The sequence below is a fragment of the Ranitomeya imitator genome, chromosome 2 (assembly GCF_032444005.1).
Source record: "Ranitomeya imitator isolate aRanImi1 chromosome 2, aRanImi1.pri, whole genome shotgun sequence".
In the NCBI taxonomy this organism is placed as follows: Eukaryota; Metazoa; Chordata; class Amphibia; order Anura; family Dendrobatidae; genus Ranitomeya; species Ranitomeya imitator.
In genome coordinates, this window is record NC_091283.1 from 182,337,774 (window position 1) to 182,358,558 (window position 20,785).

Here is a 20,785-nt window from a genome sequence, read left to right on the forward strand (position 1 = left end):
TTATCATAAAGTATAATGTGTCACAAAAAAACAATCTCAAAATCTCTGGAATTTGTCAAAGCGTCCCAGAGTTATTACCACATAAAGTGACATTGGTCAGGTTTTTAAAATTTTGCTTCATCACTAAGGGGGTTAACATTCTCAACTGCTCACAATAACAGTAATTTTGACCAGGGGTGCCCAAATTTATACATGCCACATGTATGCTTTGCCCTGTTATTAGTATGTAGACACCTCACACGTTTGATGAGCTGAGACGATGAATGGGCTGAGATAATGAGCAATGGGATGTACTTGAAGCAGAGCTGGTACCGGTACAGCAGAGTTGGTTCAGTAGAGACGTGCAGCGGGTTACTATGCTGACCTGACGAGCAGAGGGGTCGGCTGAGGCAGAAGGGGCATCGCCTGGTGCCAGGGCCCAGATAGGTAACTCCGGATGCCATCTCCTGGATGAGCGCCATCACTGAAGATTCCAACCACTGTAGGTTTATTATCTAATGCTAATGAGGCTGGAGCTTTATTAATGTCCAGGGGGCATTTTGGTTTTGTAAGGGGCACAAAGGGGGTCTCACTAGAAGTCCAGTAATTCTTTGTAAAACCAGTTATGCCAGTCAGTGTCCGTCTGTCAACTTTTGTGCCCTGAAATGTTTTGAACCAGCCTGTCCTTGATCATGTATTTTGAGGTGGAGCTTCACTTCTGTTTACAAGATGAGGGTTGTGGCCCAATATTATTTAACCCTTCACATCGCCTCGCAGATGATACATTGTCATTAATAAACTAGTGGGGAAAATGTATTTTTCTGTGAATGAGAAGCTAATATCATCATGATATCCAGGGGCACTGGCCTACACCTGTTGCTATGACCTACGCAGTGACGTGCGCCCCCAGCAGGAGCCTGCACAGCCAGCATCAATGACTAATGCTCTGCCACCACCAATATGGCGCCCAGCAGACGACGGAGTTTGAATAAACTTTATTGATGTACACAGGTTGCTGAGTCTGGGCGGAGCTAGCAAGTTAATGGCGTCGCGAAGGCCCAAGCCCCGTCCGCCGCAAATGCCGCGGTTTCCGCGGTCCCAGACTGGGTTTTACCGCTCTCAGCTCAGTCCCTGACCGGCTGCAGCCCTCCCGCTCCTCCGGCCGCTTCTCCCCGGAGCGCACGGCTCTGACCTCCGCTGGAGCAGGGGCGCCGCACAGGCCTCGGCCTCAGGTAAAACCCGCGGCCGGGCCCGACACAGCACACAGCGGCTGGGAAAAGAGCGACTGCTGGGAAGTTCGGACCCTTCATAACGCAATGTGTGCACTGCCCCTGTGGTAACACGTCACAGCCGGCGGAGAGATCATCACCCCAAACATTGTCATCACTGTTATCATCATAATCACAGCCAGCAGAGAGACAACCACCCTCATCATCATCACCCCCATCATTACATGCGACATTACCCACATGACCCCTGTGTAGTGATGCAGCCGCAGGGCACCTACTAATGACCGGACTGGCACATCTGTGCCCCTGTGGAGTCCCCCTTCACCACCTGCAGTGCCTTTATATTAATCTGCCATACTACTCATGGTGCCATATAACGATTGTCTGTGTGCTCATGTGATGCCACCCACTGTGACTGTCTTAAAAGATCATGTTCTGCTAGTGTCCCTATACTAGTTCCTGCCATGTGAAGCCAACCATGGTGCCACTATACTAGTTCTTGCCATGTGAAGCCAACCATGGTGCCATTATACTGGTTCCTGCCATGTGAAGCCAACCATGGTGCCACTATACTATTGCCTGCCATGTGATGCCAACCATGGTGCCACTATACTAGTTCCTGCCATGTGATGCCAACCATGATGCTGCTATACTATTGCTTGCCATGTGAAGCCAACCATGGTTCTACTATACTAGTTCCTGCCATATGATGCCAACCATAGTAACATAGTAAGGCCGAAAAAAGACATTTGTCCATCCAGTTCAGCCTATTTTCCATCATAATAAATCCCCAGATCTACGTCCTTCTACAGAACCTAATAATTGTATGATACAATATTGTTCTGCTCCAGGAAGACATCCAGGCCTCTCTTGAACCCCTCGACTGAGTTCGCCATCACCACCTCCTCAGGCAAGCAATTCCAGATTCTCACTGCCCTAACAGTAAAGAATCCTCTTCTATGTTGGTGGAAAAACCTTCTCTCCTCCAGACGCAAAGAATGCCCCCTTGTGCCCGTCACCTTCCTTGGTATAAACAGATCCTCAGCGAGATATTTGTATTGTCCCCTTATATACACTTATACATGGTTATTAGATCGCCCCTCGGTCGTCTTTTTTCTAGACTAAATAATCCTAATTTCGCTAATCTATCTGGGTATTGTAGTTCTCCCATCCCCTTTATTAATTTTGTTGCCCTCCTTTGTACTCTCTCTAGTTCCATTATATCCTTCCTGAGCACCGGTGCCCAAAACTGGACACAGTACTCCATGTGCGGTCTAACTAGGGATTTGTACAGAGGCAGTATAATGCTCTCATCATGTGTATCCAGACCTCTTTTAATGCACCCCATGATCCTGTTTGCCTTGGCAGCTGCTGCCTGGCACTGGCTGCTCCAGGTAAGTTTATCATTAACTAGGATCCCCAAGTCCTTCTCCCTGTCAGATTTACCCAGTGGTTTCCCGTTCAGTGTGTAATGGTGATATTGATTCCTTCTTCCCATGTGTATAACCTTACATTTATCATTGTTAAACCTCATCTGCCACCTTTCAGCCCAAGTTTCCAACTTATCCAGATCCATCTGTAGCAGAATACTATCTTCTCTTGTATTAACTGCTTTACATAGTTTTGTATCATCTGCAAATATCGATATTTTACTGTGTAAACCTTCTACCAGATCATTAATGAATATGTTGAAGAGAACAGGTCCCAATACCGACCCCTGCGGTACCCCACTGGTCACAGCGACCCAGTTTGAGACTATACCATTTATAACCACCCTCTGCTTTCTATCACTAAGCCAGTTACTAACCCATTTACACACATTTTCCCCCAGACCAAGCATTCTCATTTTGTGTACCAACCTCTTGTGCGGCACGGTATCAAACGCTTTGGAAAAATCGAGATATACCACGTCCAATGACTCACCGTGGTCCAGCCTATAGCTTACCTCTTCATAAAAACTGATTAGATTGGTTTGACAGGAGCGATTTCTCATAAACCCATGCTGATATGGAGTTAAACAGTTATTCCCATTGAGATAATCCAGAATAACATCCCTCAGAAACCCTTCAAATATTTTACCAACAATAGAGGTTAGACTTACTGGCCTATAATTTCCAGGTTCACTTTTAGAGCCCTTTTTGAATATTGGCACCACATTTGCTATGCGCCAGTCCTGCGGAACAGACCCTGTCTCTATAGAGTCACTAAAAATAAGAAATAATGGTTTATCTATTACATTACTTAGTTCTCTTAGTACTCGTGGGTGTATGCCATCCGGACCCGGAGATTTATCTATTTTAATCTTATTTAGCCGGTTTCGCACCTCTTCTTGGGTTAGATTGGTGACCCTTAATATAGGGTTTTCATTGTTTCTTGGGATTTCACCTAGCATTTCATTTTCCACCGTGAATACCGTGGAGAAGAAGGTGTTTAATATGTTAGCTTTTTCCTCGTCATCTACAACCATTCTTTCCTCACTATTTTTTAAGGGGCCTACATTTTCAGTTTTTATTCTTTTACTATTGATATAGTTGAAGAACAGTTTGGGATTAGTTTTACTCTCCTTAGCAATGTGCTTCTCTGTTTCCTTTTTGGCAGCTTTAATTAGTTTTTTAGATAAAGTATTTTTCTCCCTATAGTTTTTTAGAGCTTCAATGGTGCCATCCTGCTTTAGTAGTGCAAATGCTTTCTTTTTACTGTTAATTGCCTGTCTTACTTCTTTGTTTAGCCACATTGGGTTTTTCCTATTTCTAGTCCTTTTATTCCCACAAGGTATAAACCGCTTACACTGCCTATTTAGGATGTTCTTAAACATTTCCCATTTATTATCTGTATTCTCATTTCTGAGGATATTGTCCCAGTCTACCAGATTAAGGGCATCTCTAAGCTGGTCAAACTTTGCCTTCCTAAAGTTCAGTGTTTTTGTGACTCCCTGACAAGTCCCCCTAGTGAAAGACAGGTGAAACTGCACAATATTGTGGTCGCTATTTCCTAGATGCCCGACCACCTGCAGATTTGTTATTCTGTCAGGTCTATTAGATAGTATTAGGTCTAAAAGTGCTGCTCCTCTAGTTGGATTCTGCACCAATTGTGAAAGATAATTTTTCTTGGTTATTAGCAGAAACCTGTTGCCTTTATGGGTTTCACAGGTTTCTGTTTCCCAGTTAATATCCGGGTAGTTAAAGTCCCCCATAACCAGGACCTCATTATGGGTTGCAGCTTCATCTATCTGCTTTAGAAGTAGACTTTCCATGGTTTCTGTTATATTTGGGGGTTTGTAACAGACCCCAATGAGAATTTTGTTACCATTTTTCCCTCCATGAATTTCGACCCATATGGACTCGACATCCTCATTTCCTTCGCTAATATCCTCCCTTAAAGTGGACTTTAGAGAAGACTTTACATAGAGACAAACCCCTCCTCCTCTCCGATTTTTACGATCCTTTCTAAACAGACTGTAACCCTGTAAGTTAACTGCCCAGTCATAGCTTTCATCTAACCATGTCTCGGTTATTCCCACTATGTCAAAGTTACCTGTAGATATTTCTGCTTCTAGTTCTTCCATCTTGTTTGTCAGGCTTCTGGCGTTGGCGAGCATGCAGTTTAGAGGATTTTGTTTTGTTCCAATCTCCTCACTGTGGATTGTTTTAGAAATGTTCTTACCTCCCTTCTGAGTATGTTTTCCTGGATCTTCTTTGTTCAAGTCTAATGTTTTTCTTCCCGTCCCCTCTTCTTCTAGTTTAACGCCCTCCTGATGAGTGTAGCGAGTCTTCTGGCGAATGTGTGTTTCCCAGGTTTGTTGAGGTGTAGTCCGTCTCTGGCGAGGAGTCCATCGTACAAGTAATGTAACCATGATGCCACTATACTAGTTTCTGCCATGTGATGCCAACCATGGTGCCGCTATACTAGTTCTTGCCATATAATGCCAACCATGGTGCCCCTATACTATTGCCTGCCATGTGAAGCCAACCACGGTGCCACTATACTAGTTCCTGCCATGTGGTGCCACTATACTAGTTCCTGCCATTATATGTCAATCATGGTGCCCTTATGCTAATTAATGCCTGATATGTAATGCCAACCATGGTGCCACTATACTAGTGCCAATGATGGTGCCCTTATACTAGTGCCTGCCATGTGATGCTAACCATGGTGCCCCCATACTATTGCCTGCCATGTGATGCCAACCATGGTGTTCATGCCATGTGATGCCAACCATGGTGCCACTAGTTCCTGCCATGTGATGCCAACGATGGTGGTTCCTCTTACCCAGGTAGAGAGATGGATAACGTTAGGTCTCGCCTAACGTTATCCATCTCTCTACCTGGGTAAGAGGAACCATCGGAGATTATCTGTACTGCGCTCTTTACGCTAGTGGCATTTACATTACTGGCAGTCTGGTAGATCTCTTTGTAGTATGCCCTGGACTTTGGATCGCTTTTTGGATAGTACTATTCAGCGTTACTTTGGCTGCTATCCTTGACCTCATATGCACTTTTGTGAGGTCTATGGCTTACATTGACCCATTGTCCATATAGGCACACGGTTGTTCCTCTGCTTTACCAGCACATTGCATTACTCCTTGGATAGGATGGGGTATAGGGATGGTCTTTAGTGTCCTTATTTTATTTCATGTATGTACTTGTCAGTGTGTGTTTTTCAGTGTCTTAATAAAATTTTGTACTTTTTAAACTTGTTATCTGTAAGCTCCTTTGTTCTCCTGTATGAGATATTTTCCATTATGAATACAATAGCGAGTGCCTGAAGAATGGACCGGTCACTTCTAACCTCTTGAACTTGTGCCCGTTGAGTGTTTTTTCCATTTCAGAGCTAATACTCATTCTTTTCTTGGCTCTTAGCATTTTGTTCCAGCAGGCTTCGGAGCGGAGATGAGATAGATGTTGTGTGCACATACCCTTGTAGTGTCTGCCGGAGCTGCTGTTATGGTGCCAATATCTTGCCAGCCAAGTTCCTCTATAATAGTGTCCTTATGATTCCAGTCCACTGCTGTACCCGTCACATACCCTATAATAGAGCTTGTCCTGGTGCCCCATAACATGCTGTGGGCTCCCATGTTACATCCTTTGAAGATCCAGTGTTTATTATGACTGGCGGTTTCTCAATAGGTCATCATTAGGACAGCCCCGGAGGACCCCTTTAGTGGCTATGGATGTAGATTAACGCATCCTCTGTCTTCTCTCTGCAGGGTTCCTCCACAATATTCCTCTCATGAGAACCATTTACTGGTAGCGGCAGATTAGAGAATCCCTTGTATCGTCCATGTGTCAGTCACCGACTGAGGGCAGATTAAGAAGCAGCTCCTAACCCCTGTGTGCAGTGACCCTCGCAGGATGGCGTCTGTGCCAGTCTACTGCTTGTGCCGTCTGCCGTATGATGTCACCCGCTTCATGATCGAATGCGATGTCTGCCAAGACTGGTTCCACGGCAGGTAGGTTGTGCTTTGCTTTCTTAAAGGGACATGATGTGTTTGGTTGACAATTCCTTACTATGCCATTATTGTAGACCCTATTGGTAGCAATGGTGGTCTCCTGACAATCTGCAGGGGCGCTGGGAGGAATTTGACATATTATTCAGACCTCTAGTAAGTCGGGTATTCCTATATTGAAGCTGACCCCTCTCTATATGGCTGATGTGCAGGGAGGCTGTGAGTCACACTATGGCTAACACCCTCCTCTCTTCTTGACAGTTGTGTTGGTGTCGAGGAGGAAAACGCATCTGATATTGACTTGTATCATTGCCCGAATTGCCAGATCACTCATGGTCCGTCAGTCAGTAAGTACTTTTCCTTACCTTTTGAGGGGCACACCCACCTGACTTTGGGACATTGGGGGGAGGACCCTTTTAAGGGCTCCTCTTTGCCTTTTAATAGTAGTGCCGGGCAGGGGCAAGTGCTCAGACTTTCCTTGTTTAACCCTACACCATCCTACGTCTGATTTGACTGCTCCATTGTTCATCACTGTCTGAAGCTTCAAAATCTTGCGCATGTTGGGTTTTATACTGGGTCGACACATGCAAAAGGCAGAGCACTTTTCAGTTTGGGCCTGTGTCCGCCCTTTAGGCACTTGTGACTTCATTAGCATATAGGTTAAAAGTTCAATTTCTCAGACCTTTCGAAGGCCACTTAGACACCTGCACACTCCTGTGTAAGTCCCCCACCAGGCACAAGCATTGGTATAATTTGCAGGAAGAAGCTGACGCAATCACTTTAATTCCCAGAGTGCATAGCTGCAGATTTGTACAGTCTTTCACTCTCATACTAACTCTGCAATCTTCCGTTAATTCAGTGAAGAAAAGACGGGGGACTTTAAAGCAAGATCCTTGTGTGAGCAAGGAAGTGGGGAAGCTCGTGCAGACCGGAAGCGCTAACTTCATCAAGGAATTGAGAAGCAGGAACTTTCCAAGGTACGCTGGACTTGTTGATGAGGAGTTAGGGTACCATCACACAGTGAAATTTTGATCGCTACAACGGTACGATCCGTGACGCTCCAGCGTCGTAACAATATCGCTCCAGCGTCGTAGACTGCTGTCACACTTTGCAATGTACGACGCTGGAGCGATAATTTCATGACTTATGTGCGATGTAGAAGCCGTTGGTTACTATGCGCACATCGTATACGATATATGTTACACCATGCGATCATGCCGCCACAGCGGGACACTAGACGACGAAAGAAAGTTTCAAACGATCTGCTACGACGTACGATTCTCAGCGGGGTCCCTGATCGCAGGAGCGTGTCAGACATTGCGATATCGCTCGAACGTCACAGATATATCGCTCGAACGTCACGAATCGTGCCGTCGTAGCGATCAAAATTTCACTGTGTGACGGTACCCTTAGGTAATACAGGACGCAGAAGATCTCATCCTATTAAGCCACTGTTTACTTATTGTATGGGTGGGCAATGCTTTCTACTCCCCCACTCACCCTTTTCTGCACTGTAGTCATATGTGAAATAACATTGTTGTCATTCAGAATGTGTCCCTTGGATACACTGCCCTATACCGTCCATGTGCAGAAGATGGAGATCAGACCTGGGAAAGCTGTGGCCCCTTTGCTATTCCTGCTGGGCCTATATTCCCAGGAGAGCTGGAAACAGTGGGGTCCCGCACCATGCTGGATCCCTCCTGTCCCTCCTTCACTATCTTTATTTCAATGGTATCTGCATTCTCAGGCATCATAATGTGTGGGAAGCCGTAGGGCTTTCATATTTTGTGGGGCTTGCGGAAGGAATCATACTGTATGTGGGGTTTAATCATGCTGTGTAGAAGGGCAGTGAGGGTATCATATGCTGTGAGGACTTCATGTGGTGGGGTGGCATTGAGGGCATTTTATGAGAGAGAGAGGAAAAAAAAACAAAAAAAAAACCAACCCATTGACTTTGCATTGGGTTTCGGTCGATCCCCGACTTTTCGCCATAATCGGCCGATTTCACTCGACTCGACTTTAGAAATAGTCAGGTTTTGCGAAACCTGACTCTACCCTAAAAAAGTAAAAGTCGCTCAACCCTTCTCACCACCGCTTGTGCCAGACTTTTCCACTCATTGATCACCCTCACTGTCAAAAAGTTTTTTCTAACATCTAATCTGTTTCTTCTCCCTTTCAGTTTCATTCCACTGCTTCTCGTGTTTCCATGTGCAAATGAGAATAATGATGATCCCTCTACACTGTGACATCCCTTCAGATATTTGTAGACAATTATTAAGTCTCCTCTTAGCCTTCTATTTTTCAAGATTAACATTCCCAAGATCCTTTAACCCCTTTACCCCCAAGGGTGGTTTGCACGTTAATGACCAGGCCAATTTTTACAATTCTGACCACTGTCCCTTTATGAGGTTATAACTCCGAAACGCTTCAACGGATCCTGGTGATTCTGACATTGTTTTCTCGTGACATATTGTACTTCATGATAGTGGTAAAATTTCTTTGATAGTACCTGCGTTTATTTGTGAAAAAAACGGAAATTTGGCGAAAATTTTGAAAATTTCGCAATTTTCAAACTTTGAATTTTTATGCAATTAAATCACAGAGATATGTCACACAAAATACTTAATAAGTAACATTTCCCACATGTCTCCTTTACATCAGCATAATTTTGGAACCAATTTTTTTTTTTGTTAGGGAGTTATAAGGGTTAAAAGTTGACCAGCAATTTCTCATTTTTACAACACCATTTTTTTTTAGGGACCACGTCTCATTTGAAGTCATTTTGAGGGGTCTATATGATAGAAAATACCCAAGTGTGACACCATTCTAAAAACTGCACCCCTCAAGGTGCTCAAAACCACATTCAAGAAGTTTATTAACCCTTCAGGTGTTTAATAGGAATTTTTGGAATGTTTAAATAAAAATGAACATTTAACTTTTTTACACAAAAAATTTACTTCAGCTCCAATTTGTTTTATTTTACCAAGGGTAACAGGAGAAATTGGACCCAAAAAGTTGTTGTCCAATTTGTCCTGAGTACGCTGATACCCCATATGTGGCAGTAAACCACTGTTTGGGCGCATGGGAGAGCTCGGAAGGGAAGGAGCGCTATTTGACTTTTCAATGCAAAATTGACAGGAATTGAGATGGGACGCCATGTTGCGTTTGGAGAGCCACTGATGTGCCTAAACATTGAAACCCCCCACAAGTGACACCATTTTGGAAAGTAGACCCCCTAAGGAACTTATCTGGATGTGTGGTGAGCACTTTGACCCACCAAGTGCTTCACAGAAGTTTATAATGCAGAACCGTAAAAATAAAAAATCATATTTTTTCACAAAAATTATATTTTTGCCCCCAATTTTTTATTTTTCCAAGGGTAAGAGAAGAAATTGGACCTCAAAAGTTGTTGTCCAATTTGTCCTGAGTACGCTGATACCCCATATGTGGCAGTAAACCACTGTTTGGGCGCATGGGAGAGCTCGGAAGGGAAGGAGCGCAGTTTGACTTTTCAATGCAAAATTGACAGAAATTGAGATGGGACGCCATGTTGCGTTTGGAGAGCCACTGATGTGCCTAAACATTGAAACCCCCCACAAGTGACACCATTTTGGAAAGTAGACCCCCTAAGGAACTTATCTAGAGGTGTGGTGAGCACTTTGACCCACCAAGTGCTTCACAGAAGTTTATAATGCAGAACCGTAAAAATAAAAAATCATATTTTTTCACAAAAATTATATTTTTGCCCCCAATTTTTTATTTTTCCAAGGGTAAGAGAAGAAATTGGACCTCAACAGTTGTTGTCCAATTTGTCCCGAGTACGCTGATACCCCATATGTGGCAGTAAACCACTGTTTGGGCGCATGGGAGAGCTCGGAAGGGAAGGAGCGCCGTTTGACTTTTCAATGCAAAATTGACAGGAATTGAGATGGGACGCCATGTTGCGTTTGGAGAGCCACTGGTGTGCCTAAACATTGAAACCCCCCACAAGTGACACCATTTTGGAAAGTAGACCCCCTAAGGAACTTATCTGGATGTGTGGTGAGCACTTTGACCCACCAAGGGCTTCACAGAAGTTTATAATGCAGAGCCATAAAAATAAAACAAAATTTTTTTCCCACAAAAATTATTTTTTAGCCCCCAGTTTTGTATTTTCCCTAGGGTAACAGGAGAAATTGGACCCCAAAAGTTGTTGTCCAATTTGTCCTGAGTACGCTGATACCCCATATGTGGGGGGGAACCACCGTTTGGGCGCATGGGAGGGTTCGGAAGGGAAGGAGCGCCATTTGGAATGCAGACTTAGATGGAATGGTCTGCAGGCGTCACATTGCGTTTGCAGAGCCCGTAATGTACCTAAACAGTAGAAACCCCCCACAAGTGACACCATTTTGGAAAGTAGACCCCCTAAGGAACTCATCTTGATGTGCTGTGAGAGCTTTGAACCCCCAAGTATTTCACTACAGTTTATAACGCAGAGCCATGCAAATAAAAAATATTTTTTTTTCCACAAAAATTATATTTTAGCCCCCAGTTTTGTATTTTTCCAAGGTTAGCAGGAAAAATTGGACCCTAAATGTTGTTGTCCAATTTGTCCTGAGTACGCTGATACCCGATATGTGGGGGGGAACCACCGTTTGGGCGCATGGGAGGGCTCGGAAGGGAAGGAGCATCATTTGGAATGCAGACTTAGATGGATTGGTCTGCAGGCGTCACATTGCGTTTGCAGAGCCCCTAATGTACCTAAACAGTAGAAACCCCCCACAAGTGACCCCATATTGGAAACTAGACCCCTCAATGAACTTATCTAGATGTGTTGTGAGAACTTTGAACCCCCAAGTGTTTCACTACAGTTTATAACGCAGAGCCGTGAAAATAAAAAATCTTTTTGTTTTCCCACAAAAATTATTTTTTAGCCCCCAGTTTTGTATTTTCCCAAGGGTAACAGGAGAAATTGGTCCACAAAAGTTGTTGTCCAATTAGTCCTGAGTACGCTGATACCCCATATGTTGGGGTAAACCCCTGTTTGGGCACACAGGAGAGCTCGGAAGGGAAGGAGCACTGTTTTACTTTTTCAACGCAGAATTGGCTGGAATTGAGATCGGACGCCATGTCGTGTTTGGAGAGCCCCTGATGTGCCGAAACAGTGGAAACCCCCCAATTATAACTGAAACCCTAATCTAAACACACCCCTAACCCTAATTCCAACGGTAACCCTAACCACACCTCTAACCCTGACACACCCCTAACCCTAATCCCAACCCTATTCCCAACTGTAAATGTAATCTAAACCCTAACCCTAACTTTAGCCCCAACCCTAACTGTAGCCCCAACCCTAACCCTAGCCCTAACCCTAGCCCTAACCCTAACCCTAACCCTAGCCCTAACCCTAGCCCTAGCCCTAACCCTAGCCCTAATGGGAAAATGGAAATAAATACATTTTTTTTTATTTTTCCCTAACTAAGGGGATGATGAAGGGGGGTTTGATTTACTTTTATAGCGAGTTTTTTAGCGGATTTTTATGATTGGCAGCCGTCACACACTGAAAGACCCTTTTTATTGCAAAAAATATTTTTTGCAATACCACATTTTGAGAGCTATAATTTTTCCATATTTTGGTCCACAGAGTCATGTGAGGTCTTGTTTTTTGCGGGACGAGTTGACGTTTTTATTGAAAACATTTTTGGGCACGTGACATTTTTTTATCGCTTTTTATTCCGATTTTTGTGAGGAAGAATGACCAAAAGCCAGCTATTCATGAATTTCTATTGGGGGAGGCGTTTATACCGTTCCGCGTTTGGTAAAATTGATAAATCAGTTTTATTCTTCGGGTCAGTACGATTACAGCGATACCTCATTTATATCATTTTTTTATGGTTTGGTGCTTTTATACGATAAAAACTATTTTACAGAAAAAATAATTATTTTTGCATCGCTTTATTCTCAGGACTATAACTTTTTTATTTTTTTGCTGATGATGCTGTATGGCGGCTCTTTTTTTGCGGGACAATATGACGCTTTCAGCGGTACCATGGTTATTTATATCTGTCCTTTTGATCGCGTGTTATTCCACTTTTTGTTCGGCGGTATGATAATAAAGCGTTGTTTTTTGCCTCGTTTTTTTTTTTTTTTTTTTTCTTACGGTGTTTACTGAAGGGGTTAACTAGTGGGACAGTTTTATAGGTCGGGTCGTTACGGACGCGGCGATACTAAATATGTGTACTTTTATTGGTTTTTTTTTTTTATTTAGATGAAGAAATGTATTTATGGGAATAATATTTTTTTTTTTTTTTTCATTATTTTGGAATATTTTTTTTTATTTTTTTTACACATTTGGAAAATTTTTTTTTTACTTTTTTACTTTGTCCCAGGGGGGGACATCACAGATCAGTGATCTGACAGTTTGCACAGCACTCTGTCAGATCACTGATCTGACATGCAGCGCTGCAGCCTTCACAGTGCCTGCTCTAAGCAGGCTCTGTGAAGCCACCTCCCTCCCTGCAGGACCCGGATCCGCGGCCATCTTGGATCCGGGGCTCGAGCAGGGAGGGAGGTGAGGAGACCCTCGCAGTAACGCGATCACATCGCGTTGCTGCGGGGGGCTCAGGGAAGCCCGCAGGGAGCCCCCTCCCTGCGCGGTGCTTCCCTGCACCGCCGGCACATCGCGATCATCTTTGATCGCGGTGTGCCAGGGGTTAATGTGCCGGGGGCGGTCCGTGACCGCTCCTGGCACATAGTGCTGGATGTCAGCTGCGATAAGCAGCTGACACCCGGCCGCGATCGGCCGCGCTCCCCCCGTGAGCGCGGCCGATCGGCTATGACGTACTATCCCGTCCAGGGTCAGATAAGCCCAGGGCACCTCGACGGGATAGTACGTCTAAGGTCACAGAGGGGTTAACCTCTCCTTGTAGGACATACTTTGCAGTCCACACACCATCCTGGTAGCTTTTCTCTGAATTTCCCCCATTGTTTCAATATCTTTTTTAAAATATGGTGCCCAGAACTGGACACAGTTTTTCAGATACAGCCTGACCAAGGAGGAGTAGAGCAGGATAATTATTTCACATAATCCAGACTCTATTGTTCTCTTAATACATCCCAGAATTGTGTTTCCCTTTTTGCTGCATCACACTGTTAACTCATGTGCAGTGTGTGATCTATTAGTATATAAGTTTTTTCACACATGCTCTTGATTAGATCTATTCCTCACAACTCTGTAGATTTTTTTTGCTCACCTGTACAATCTTGCATTGCTCCCTGTTGTTCTATACCATTTTATTGGTCGCTGCCCATTACTCAAGCTTATCTAGATTGTTCTGAATCCTTTCTCTGTCTTCTCTAGTATTAACTATCCCTCCTAGCTTTGCATTGTCTGCAAATTTGATTAGTTTACCTTCAGTTCCTTTATCTAGATCATTTATAAATTGTTTGAACAACACTGGGGCCAGCACAGAGCCGTGTGGTACTCCACCTGAAAGGCTACGTTCACATTAGCGTTACGCTAATGTGCGTCGCTGTTGCGTCGGCGACGCAGCGGCGACGCGCCCCTATGTTTAACATAGGGGACGCGTGCGTTTTTTTGTTTGCGTTTTTCAACATGTGCGTCGTTTTCGGCGCTAGCGTCGGACGCACGAAAATGCAACAAGTTGCATTTTTCGTGCGTCCGATTTTCGTCAAAAAACGACGCACGCGTCGCAAAACGCAGCGTTTTTGCGCGCGTTTTTGGTGCGTCGCGTGTTGCGTCGCCGTTGCGTCGCCGACGCACCGGCGCGCAACGCTAATGTGAACGTAGCCAAACACTCTTCCAATTGGATGTTCAACCATTTATAACCACTCTTTGAGTACGATCACTGAGCCAGTTATGAATCCACCTAACAATAGCCTTGTCAATCCCATGATTGGTAATTTTTTCAATAAGGATAGTATGAGATACTTTATCATATGCTTTGCTGAGGTCAAGATATAATGTATTTACTGCATTTTCCTGATCCACCCAGTCAGTGATTCCATCATACAAGGAAATTAGATTAGTCTGACATGACTTGTTTGCTACAAACCCATGCTGGAATTGCTTAATTATTGTATTCTTATCCAAGTACTTACATAAATGTTGTTTAATAATTTGTTCAAAGATCTTTCCTGGTATAGAAGTAAGGTTCACTGGCCTGTAATTTCGTGGCTCCATCTTCTTTCCTTTTTTGAAGATAGAGACCACATTTGCCCTTCTCCAATCTTCTGAGACTTCTCCTGTTCTCCAGGGTTTTTCAAAGATTCACTGCTTCTCGTGTTTCCATGTGCAAGTGAGAATAAGGATGAGCCCTCTATACTGTGGGGTGGTGGCGGGGCAGCTGTGTGAACATCATACTGTGAGGAGGGGCTATGTAGTCATTGTAATGTGGGTCAGAAGGTTGTGGGGACATCATATTTTGGGGGCATCATACTGTGAGGGGGTTGTGGTGTGTCATTTCGGAAGGATTATACTGTGGGGGTGTTGTGGGGGCATTATGTTGTGGGTGCATCATACTGTGGGGGTTATGGTGGCATCATACTGTCGGAGCATTGTGGGGCATCTTACTGTGGGGATATGTAAGGGCATCATACTGTGTTGGGGGAAGAGTTGTAGGGCAATTATACTGTGTGTGAGGGGTCTGTTGCTTAAGATACACAACCGTTCAAAAGTTTAGGGTCACTTAGAAATGTCCTTATTTTTGAAATAAAAGCACAGTTTTTTTCCAATGAAGCTAACATTAAATGATTCATAAATAAACTCTATACCTTGTTAATGTGGTAAATGACTATTCTAACTGCAAACGTCTGGTTTGTAATGCAATATCTTCATAGGTGTGTAGAGGCTTGTTTCCAACAACCATCACTCCAGTGTTCTTATGGTACTTTGTGCTTGCTACCTGTGTAAGAAGGCTAATGGATGGTTAGAATACCCTTGAAAACCCCTGTGAAAGAAAGTTAGCACAGCTGAAAACAGTTTGGCTGAATAGAGAGCCTATAAACCTGACCTTCCTTTGAGCTAGTTGAGAATCTGGAGCATTACATTTGTTGGTTCCATTACATTTTCAGAATGGCCAGAAAAAAAGAACTTTCATGTGAAACGCGACAGTCTATTCTTGTTCTTAGAAATGAAGGCTATTCCATGCTAGAAGTTGCCAAGAAACTGAAGATTTCCTACAACGGTGTGTACTACTCCCTTCAGAGGAGAGCACAAACAGGCTCTAACCAGAGTAGAAAGAGAAGTGGGAGGCCCCGCTGCACAACTGAGCAACAAGACAAGTACATTAGAGTCAGTGGTTTGAGAAATCGATGTCTCACAGGTCCTCAACTGGCAGCTTCATTAAATAGTACACGCAAAACGCCAGTGTCAACATCTACATTGAAGAGGCGACTCTGGGATGCTGGCCTTCAGGGCAGAGTGGTAAAGAAAAAGCCATATCTGAGACTGGCTAATAATAGGAGAAGATTAATATGGGCAAATGAACACAGACATTGGACAGAGGAAGATTGGAAAAAAAGTGTTATGGACAAACGAATCCAAGTTTGAGGTGTTTGGATCACACAGAAGAACCTTTGTGAGATGCAGAACAACTGAAAAGATGCTGGAAGAGTGTCTGATGCCATCTTTCAAGCATGGTGGAGGTAATGTGATGGTCTGGGGTTGCTTTGGTGCTGGTAAAGTGGGAGATTTGTACAAGGTAAAAGGGATATTGAATAAGGAAGGCTATCACTCCAGTTTGCAGCGCCATGCCATACCCTGTGGACAGCGCTTGATTGGAGCCAATTTCATCCTACAACAGGACAATGACCCAAAGCACACCTCCAAATTATGGAAGAACTATTTAGGGAAGAAGCAGGCAGCTGGTATCTATCTGTAATGGAGCGGCCAGCGCAGCTACCAGATCTCAGCCCCATTGAGCTGTTGTGGGAGCAGCTTGACCGTATGGTGCAAAAAGTGCCCATCAAGCCAAACCAACTTGTTGGAGGGGCTTCTGGAAGCATGGGGGGAAATGTCTCCAGATTACCTCAGCAAATTAACTGCTAGAATGCCAAAGGTCTGCAATGCTGGAATTGCTGCAAATGGAGCATTCTTTGACGAAAGCAAAGTTTGAAGGAGAAAATTATTTCAATTAAAAATCTTTTTTTCGAACCTTGTCAATGTCTGGACTAGATTTTCAATTAATTTGGCAACTCATTGGATTAATAAAAGTATGAGTTTTCATGGAAAACCCAAAATTGTCTGGGTGGCCCTAAACTTTTGAACGGTAGTGTAAATATATCCTTAAGGTTGAATGACAGTAGCACCTGATTTACTTCTGATTTATAAATTTCATAGCAAGCAGTGAATTATTTGGTGTTGATCAGCCACTTCAGGTAACAATGAAGGATTTAATAATCCCTATCGTCACATGTATTAGCAGCAGTGGAGTCAGCAGACTTAATTTTGCTCAATATTACTATATACATTTTTATTACTTATTATTGAGCTGAATTAAGTTTGGCCCTTCCCCAAAGTCACGGTCTTTTGTGGCCACTTGGAGAAATTATTTGCCCACCCCTGGTATAGGCTGTAGCCACAATATTATCTATAATAGCCACTAGGGGGAGCTAACTGCACACGATTAATACATTTGACTGTGTGCAGGATGCTCCACCTAGTGGTAGATGTTAGGATCAGATCTATTAGTTTATTACTGATGCCTGTGCAGGGGTGTCATCCTGTGGTCCCTTTAGATAGTTATTTATTTATATGCACTGTGAATCATCTTAAAAACTTTTTCAGTAATTTTCATTGATGTTGTGGACTGTATTCTTGTTTTTTACTATATATCCAGTGCAGATGAGGTGATCCTGAAGCCGCAGGGAGCTCAGCTAACCGTGGAGTACTTGGAAGAGAACAGCTTCAGCGTCCCCATCCTGGTTCTGAAAAAAGATGGGCTTGGGATGACCCTTCCCCCTCTGTCCTTTGCAGTGAATGATGTGGAGTATTATGTCGGTGAGTTAGCGTCTTAGACCGGTTTTACATAGCTTAAATTCATGGTCCGATGACCGGCTGCTGATCTCCTGACCTGAACTCACCAGCCACATATATATCTAAGAAGCTGTTAATTTGGGGGACCTATGGACGATCCGATCACACTCAGATCATAAAAGTCGGATGTGTAATATTAGCCTTATTCATATTACAGCATTAGTGGACTATAAATTGTATTGAACAGGTTTGTTTGATGCAGAGAACAGGAGCCCCATGTCCTCCATTAGCAGTGATGGGGACCCTAATACTAGCCTGTCTCTGCATTCCTCATAGGTTATACTAGAGACCGCCGCTCATGAACGGGAGCCTCTCCGGATCTCTCCTGCTCACTGATCAGAATACCTCTTGTAAATCTGCTTTTTTCTCTGCCTTTCTGTTTTATTTCAGGGGGGGAGAAGGAAATAGATGTAATCGACGTGACAAGACAAGCCGACATGAAAATGAAGCTGAAGGATTTTGTGAAATATTACAATAGCCCCAAAAGGGAGAAGGTGCTGAACGTTATCAGCTTGGAGTTTTCTGAGACGAGGTGACTAATGTGACTGACATTAAAGGGAGCGGCGTTCGAGCGGTGGAGCAAGGCACCGGCATTCCCACTTTGGTGGTCTTTGACTCTGTGTCCTGCTTCTCGCCCTCTATTGCTTTTGCACTAGGCTTAACTCAGTCTACCATATTCTTCTCTCCATCAGTCGTATTTCTTGGTCTTATCGCTTGCATCTTTTCAATAGGTTATCGAACCTTGTGGAAACTCCAAAAATTGTCCGCAAACTTTCCTGGGTTGAAAACTTGTGGCCTGAGCAAAGTGTATTTGAGAGACCGAATGTTCAGAAATACTGCCTGATGGGCGTCAAGGACAGTTATACAGATTTCCACATAGACTTTGGGGGCACCTCTGTCTGGTACCACGTGTTAAAGGTAAAAATGTCACTCAGCCCATACCCCTGCTGTGCCAATAATGCCAGTGGTGCCAGTCATCTAAGTGACCCCTGGACAAGGACAAGCGCTCCTAATTGTCAGAAGCAGTTTTTTTTTTTTTTTTGTCTCCTTGTATCACCCCGTGTGTCCTAAACTTAAAGGGATTCTCCCATTTTTTTATTTATTTTTTTAAGGGTTCTTGAATGACATTTCATCCAGAGTAATCTGTTTCAGATCCCAGTAGCGCCACCGCAGGAAAAAATAAAATATTAGATTGCACCCATTGAAATCAATGGCCTGTCTGGGGAATGCGTGGATGTGCCAGGCCCTCCACAGCTTGTGTAGCATGCTAGGAGTAGTAGATTTGCAGCAACCGGAAAGCACTAGTCCTGAGATTGGTGTATTGGGCAGATGTACTTTCTGAAGCATGTGTATAAAAGACACTCAGTCGTTGACGTGACCCTGTGCTCCCGTGTGCTGTGATTTGATGCCATAATGTCCTGTGTTTATTTTTTGTCCGCTGTAGGGTGAAAAGATTTTCTACCTGATACAACCCACGAAGACTAACCTGGCCTTGTTTGAGTGTTGGAGCAGCTCCTCAAACCAGAATGAAATGTTCTTTGGCGATCAAGTCGATAAGTGTTACCGGTGTCCAGTGAAACAGGGGCAGACGCTCTTCATCCCCACAGGTGACCATGTTGTTACTGAATTATTGAGTACTACACCCAAATACCGAGTCTGTACTTCAGGTTGTTATGTATGCTCCTCACAGGGTGGATCCATGCTGTGCTCACTCCCGTGGACTGTTTAGCTTTTGGAGGAAACTTTCTGCATAGTCTGAACATTGCCATGCAGCTCAGGTAAGAGAACAGAAACATCGCTGTTGCATACAGGCATATGTCCACTCAAAGGGAATATCCATAGGATAGGTGAAAACTCGCTGAATGGTGGGTGTCTGACCTCTGGGACCCATACTGATCTGTAGATCGAGGGACTCTATTCCCCCGATATAAAATAAAGCAGCGGGTCAGATGGCCAACAATTGCTTCATTTGTTCTTTATGGAGCTTCCGGAAAAAGCCAAGGTCAAAACCAACAGCCCTATTATGATTGAATTGATAGAGAATATGGAGAATATGATTGGTGCTTGAGTATATGCATTGGGAGATAAAGGTGCCCCATTCTGCGAATCTAGAAGGTTCCCAATGTATGGACCCCCACTGATCCTGTGGATAGGGGTTAACTTGTTTTCATCGGACAACCCCTTTAAGTAGGTTGTCTAGTTGAGCTCACTTCTACATCGGGAGGTGAGCGGATCCTGTCACATCACGTCTACTGAGAACGGGCGCCTAGTGTGTGCAAACAGTATTTATGGCCCACCTGTCTTAAGCATTGGAGCCGGCAGATAGGTTTTTGATGCAACCAGCCCTGTCATCTCCTGATCTGGGGGTCAGCAGGGCTGTGTTACCCTTTTAAGGTCAATATATTTAGGTGTCTTCCCTTCCAATACAGTGTCTAACACATTGCGCTATCTGCCAGTTTTCTTTAGTTTTAACCTCTTAACGACCACCGATACACCTTTTAACGGCAGGAGCTAAGGGCACTTATTCCTCAGCTCCTCTTTTAGTGTTGAGAAATAAGGTTATAGCGCCCCCCCAGCATCAACCACTGAGGACTCTTTCTAAATATTTTTCCCCCAGCGTCGGAAATTCTCCGGGGTCCCGGCTACCGGGAGTAGCTGAGACCCCGGAGAACATGATTCGGGTTAGTTTTTACTGACCCCAGTGTTGCAATCACCGTTCTTCATGGAATAACGGCGACCGCAAAAAAAAAAAGTAATTCAGTTTTCCCATTGAATTTCTCTGTCCTCTGATATAATCTAGCACGTCAGAGGAAAGAGAAATGGGGTCCCCCGATCCCCCTCCCCAGTACCTCTGGTGTCCCTGGTCCCTCCTGCATCCCCCGGTCTTGTCCTCCAGCCGTCGGCGTCTTCTTCCGGGAAGAAAATGGCGGGTGCATGCGCAGTGTGCCCGCCGAGATCTGCTGGCTGGCACACTATCACAGTGATCAAAATAAAAAAATAGTAAATCAAATTCCCCTTTATTAATATATTAATTATAATATATTTATTTCCATTTTTCCATTAGGGTTGGGGCTAGAGTTAGGGTTGGGGCTAGCA

General features: G+C 44.1%; 1 protein-coding gene across 1 annotated transcript in view; it reads left to right on the forward strand.

Moving 5' to 3' along the window:
• Positions 1–993: 993 nt before the first annotated feature.
• PHF8 (PHD finger protein 8) overlaps positions 994–20,785 on the forward strand; it is a 92,689-nt gene continuing 72,897 nt past the window's right edge. The window contains exons 1-9 of the mRNA XM_069748204.1: positions 994–1,211; positions 6,415–6,657; positions 6,916–7,001; positions 7,514–7,631; positions 17,493–17,653; positions 18,080–18,221; positions 18,421–18,607; positions 19,134–19,296; positions 19,380–19,467. Coding sequence (XP_069604305.1) covers positions 6,560–6,657; positions 6,916–7,001; positions 7,514–7,631; positions 17,493–17,653; positions 18,080–18,221; positions 18,421–18,607; positions 19,134–19,296; positions 19,380–19,467 — 1,043 coding nt within the window. The 5' untranslated portion in view covers positions 994–1,211; positions 6,415–6,559. The remainder of the gene's footprint in view (positions 1,212–6,414; positions 6,658–6,915; positions 7,002–7,513; positions 7,632–17,492; positions 17,654–18,079; positions 18,222–18,420; positions 18,608–19,133; positions 19,297–19,379; positions 19,468–20,785) is intronic.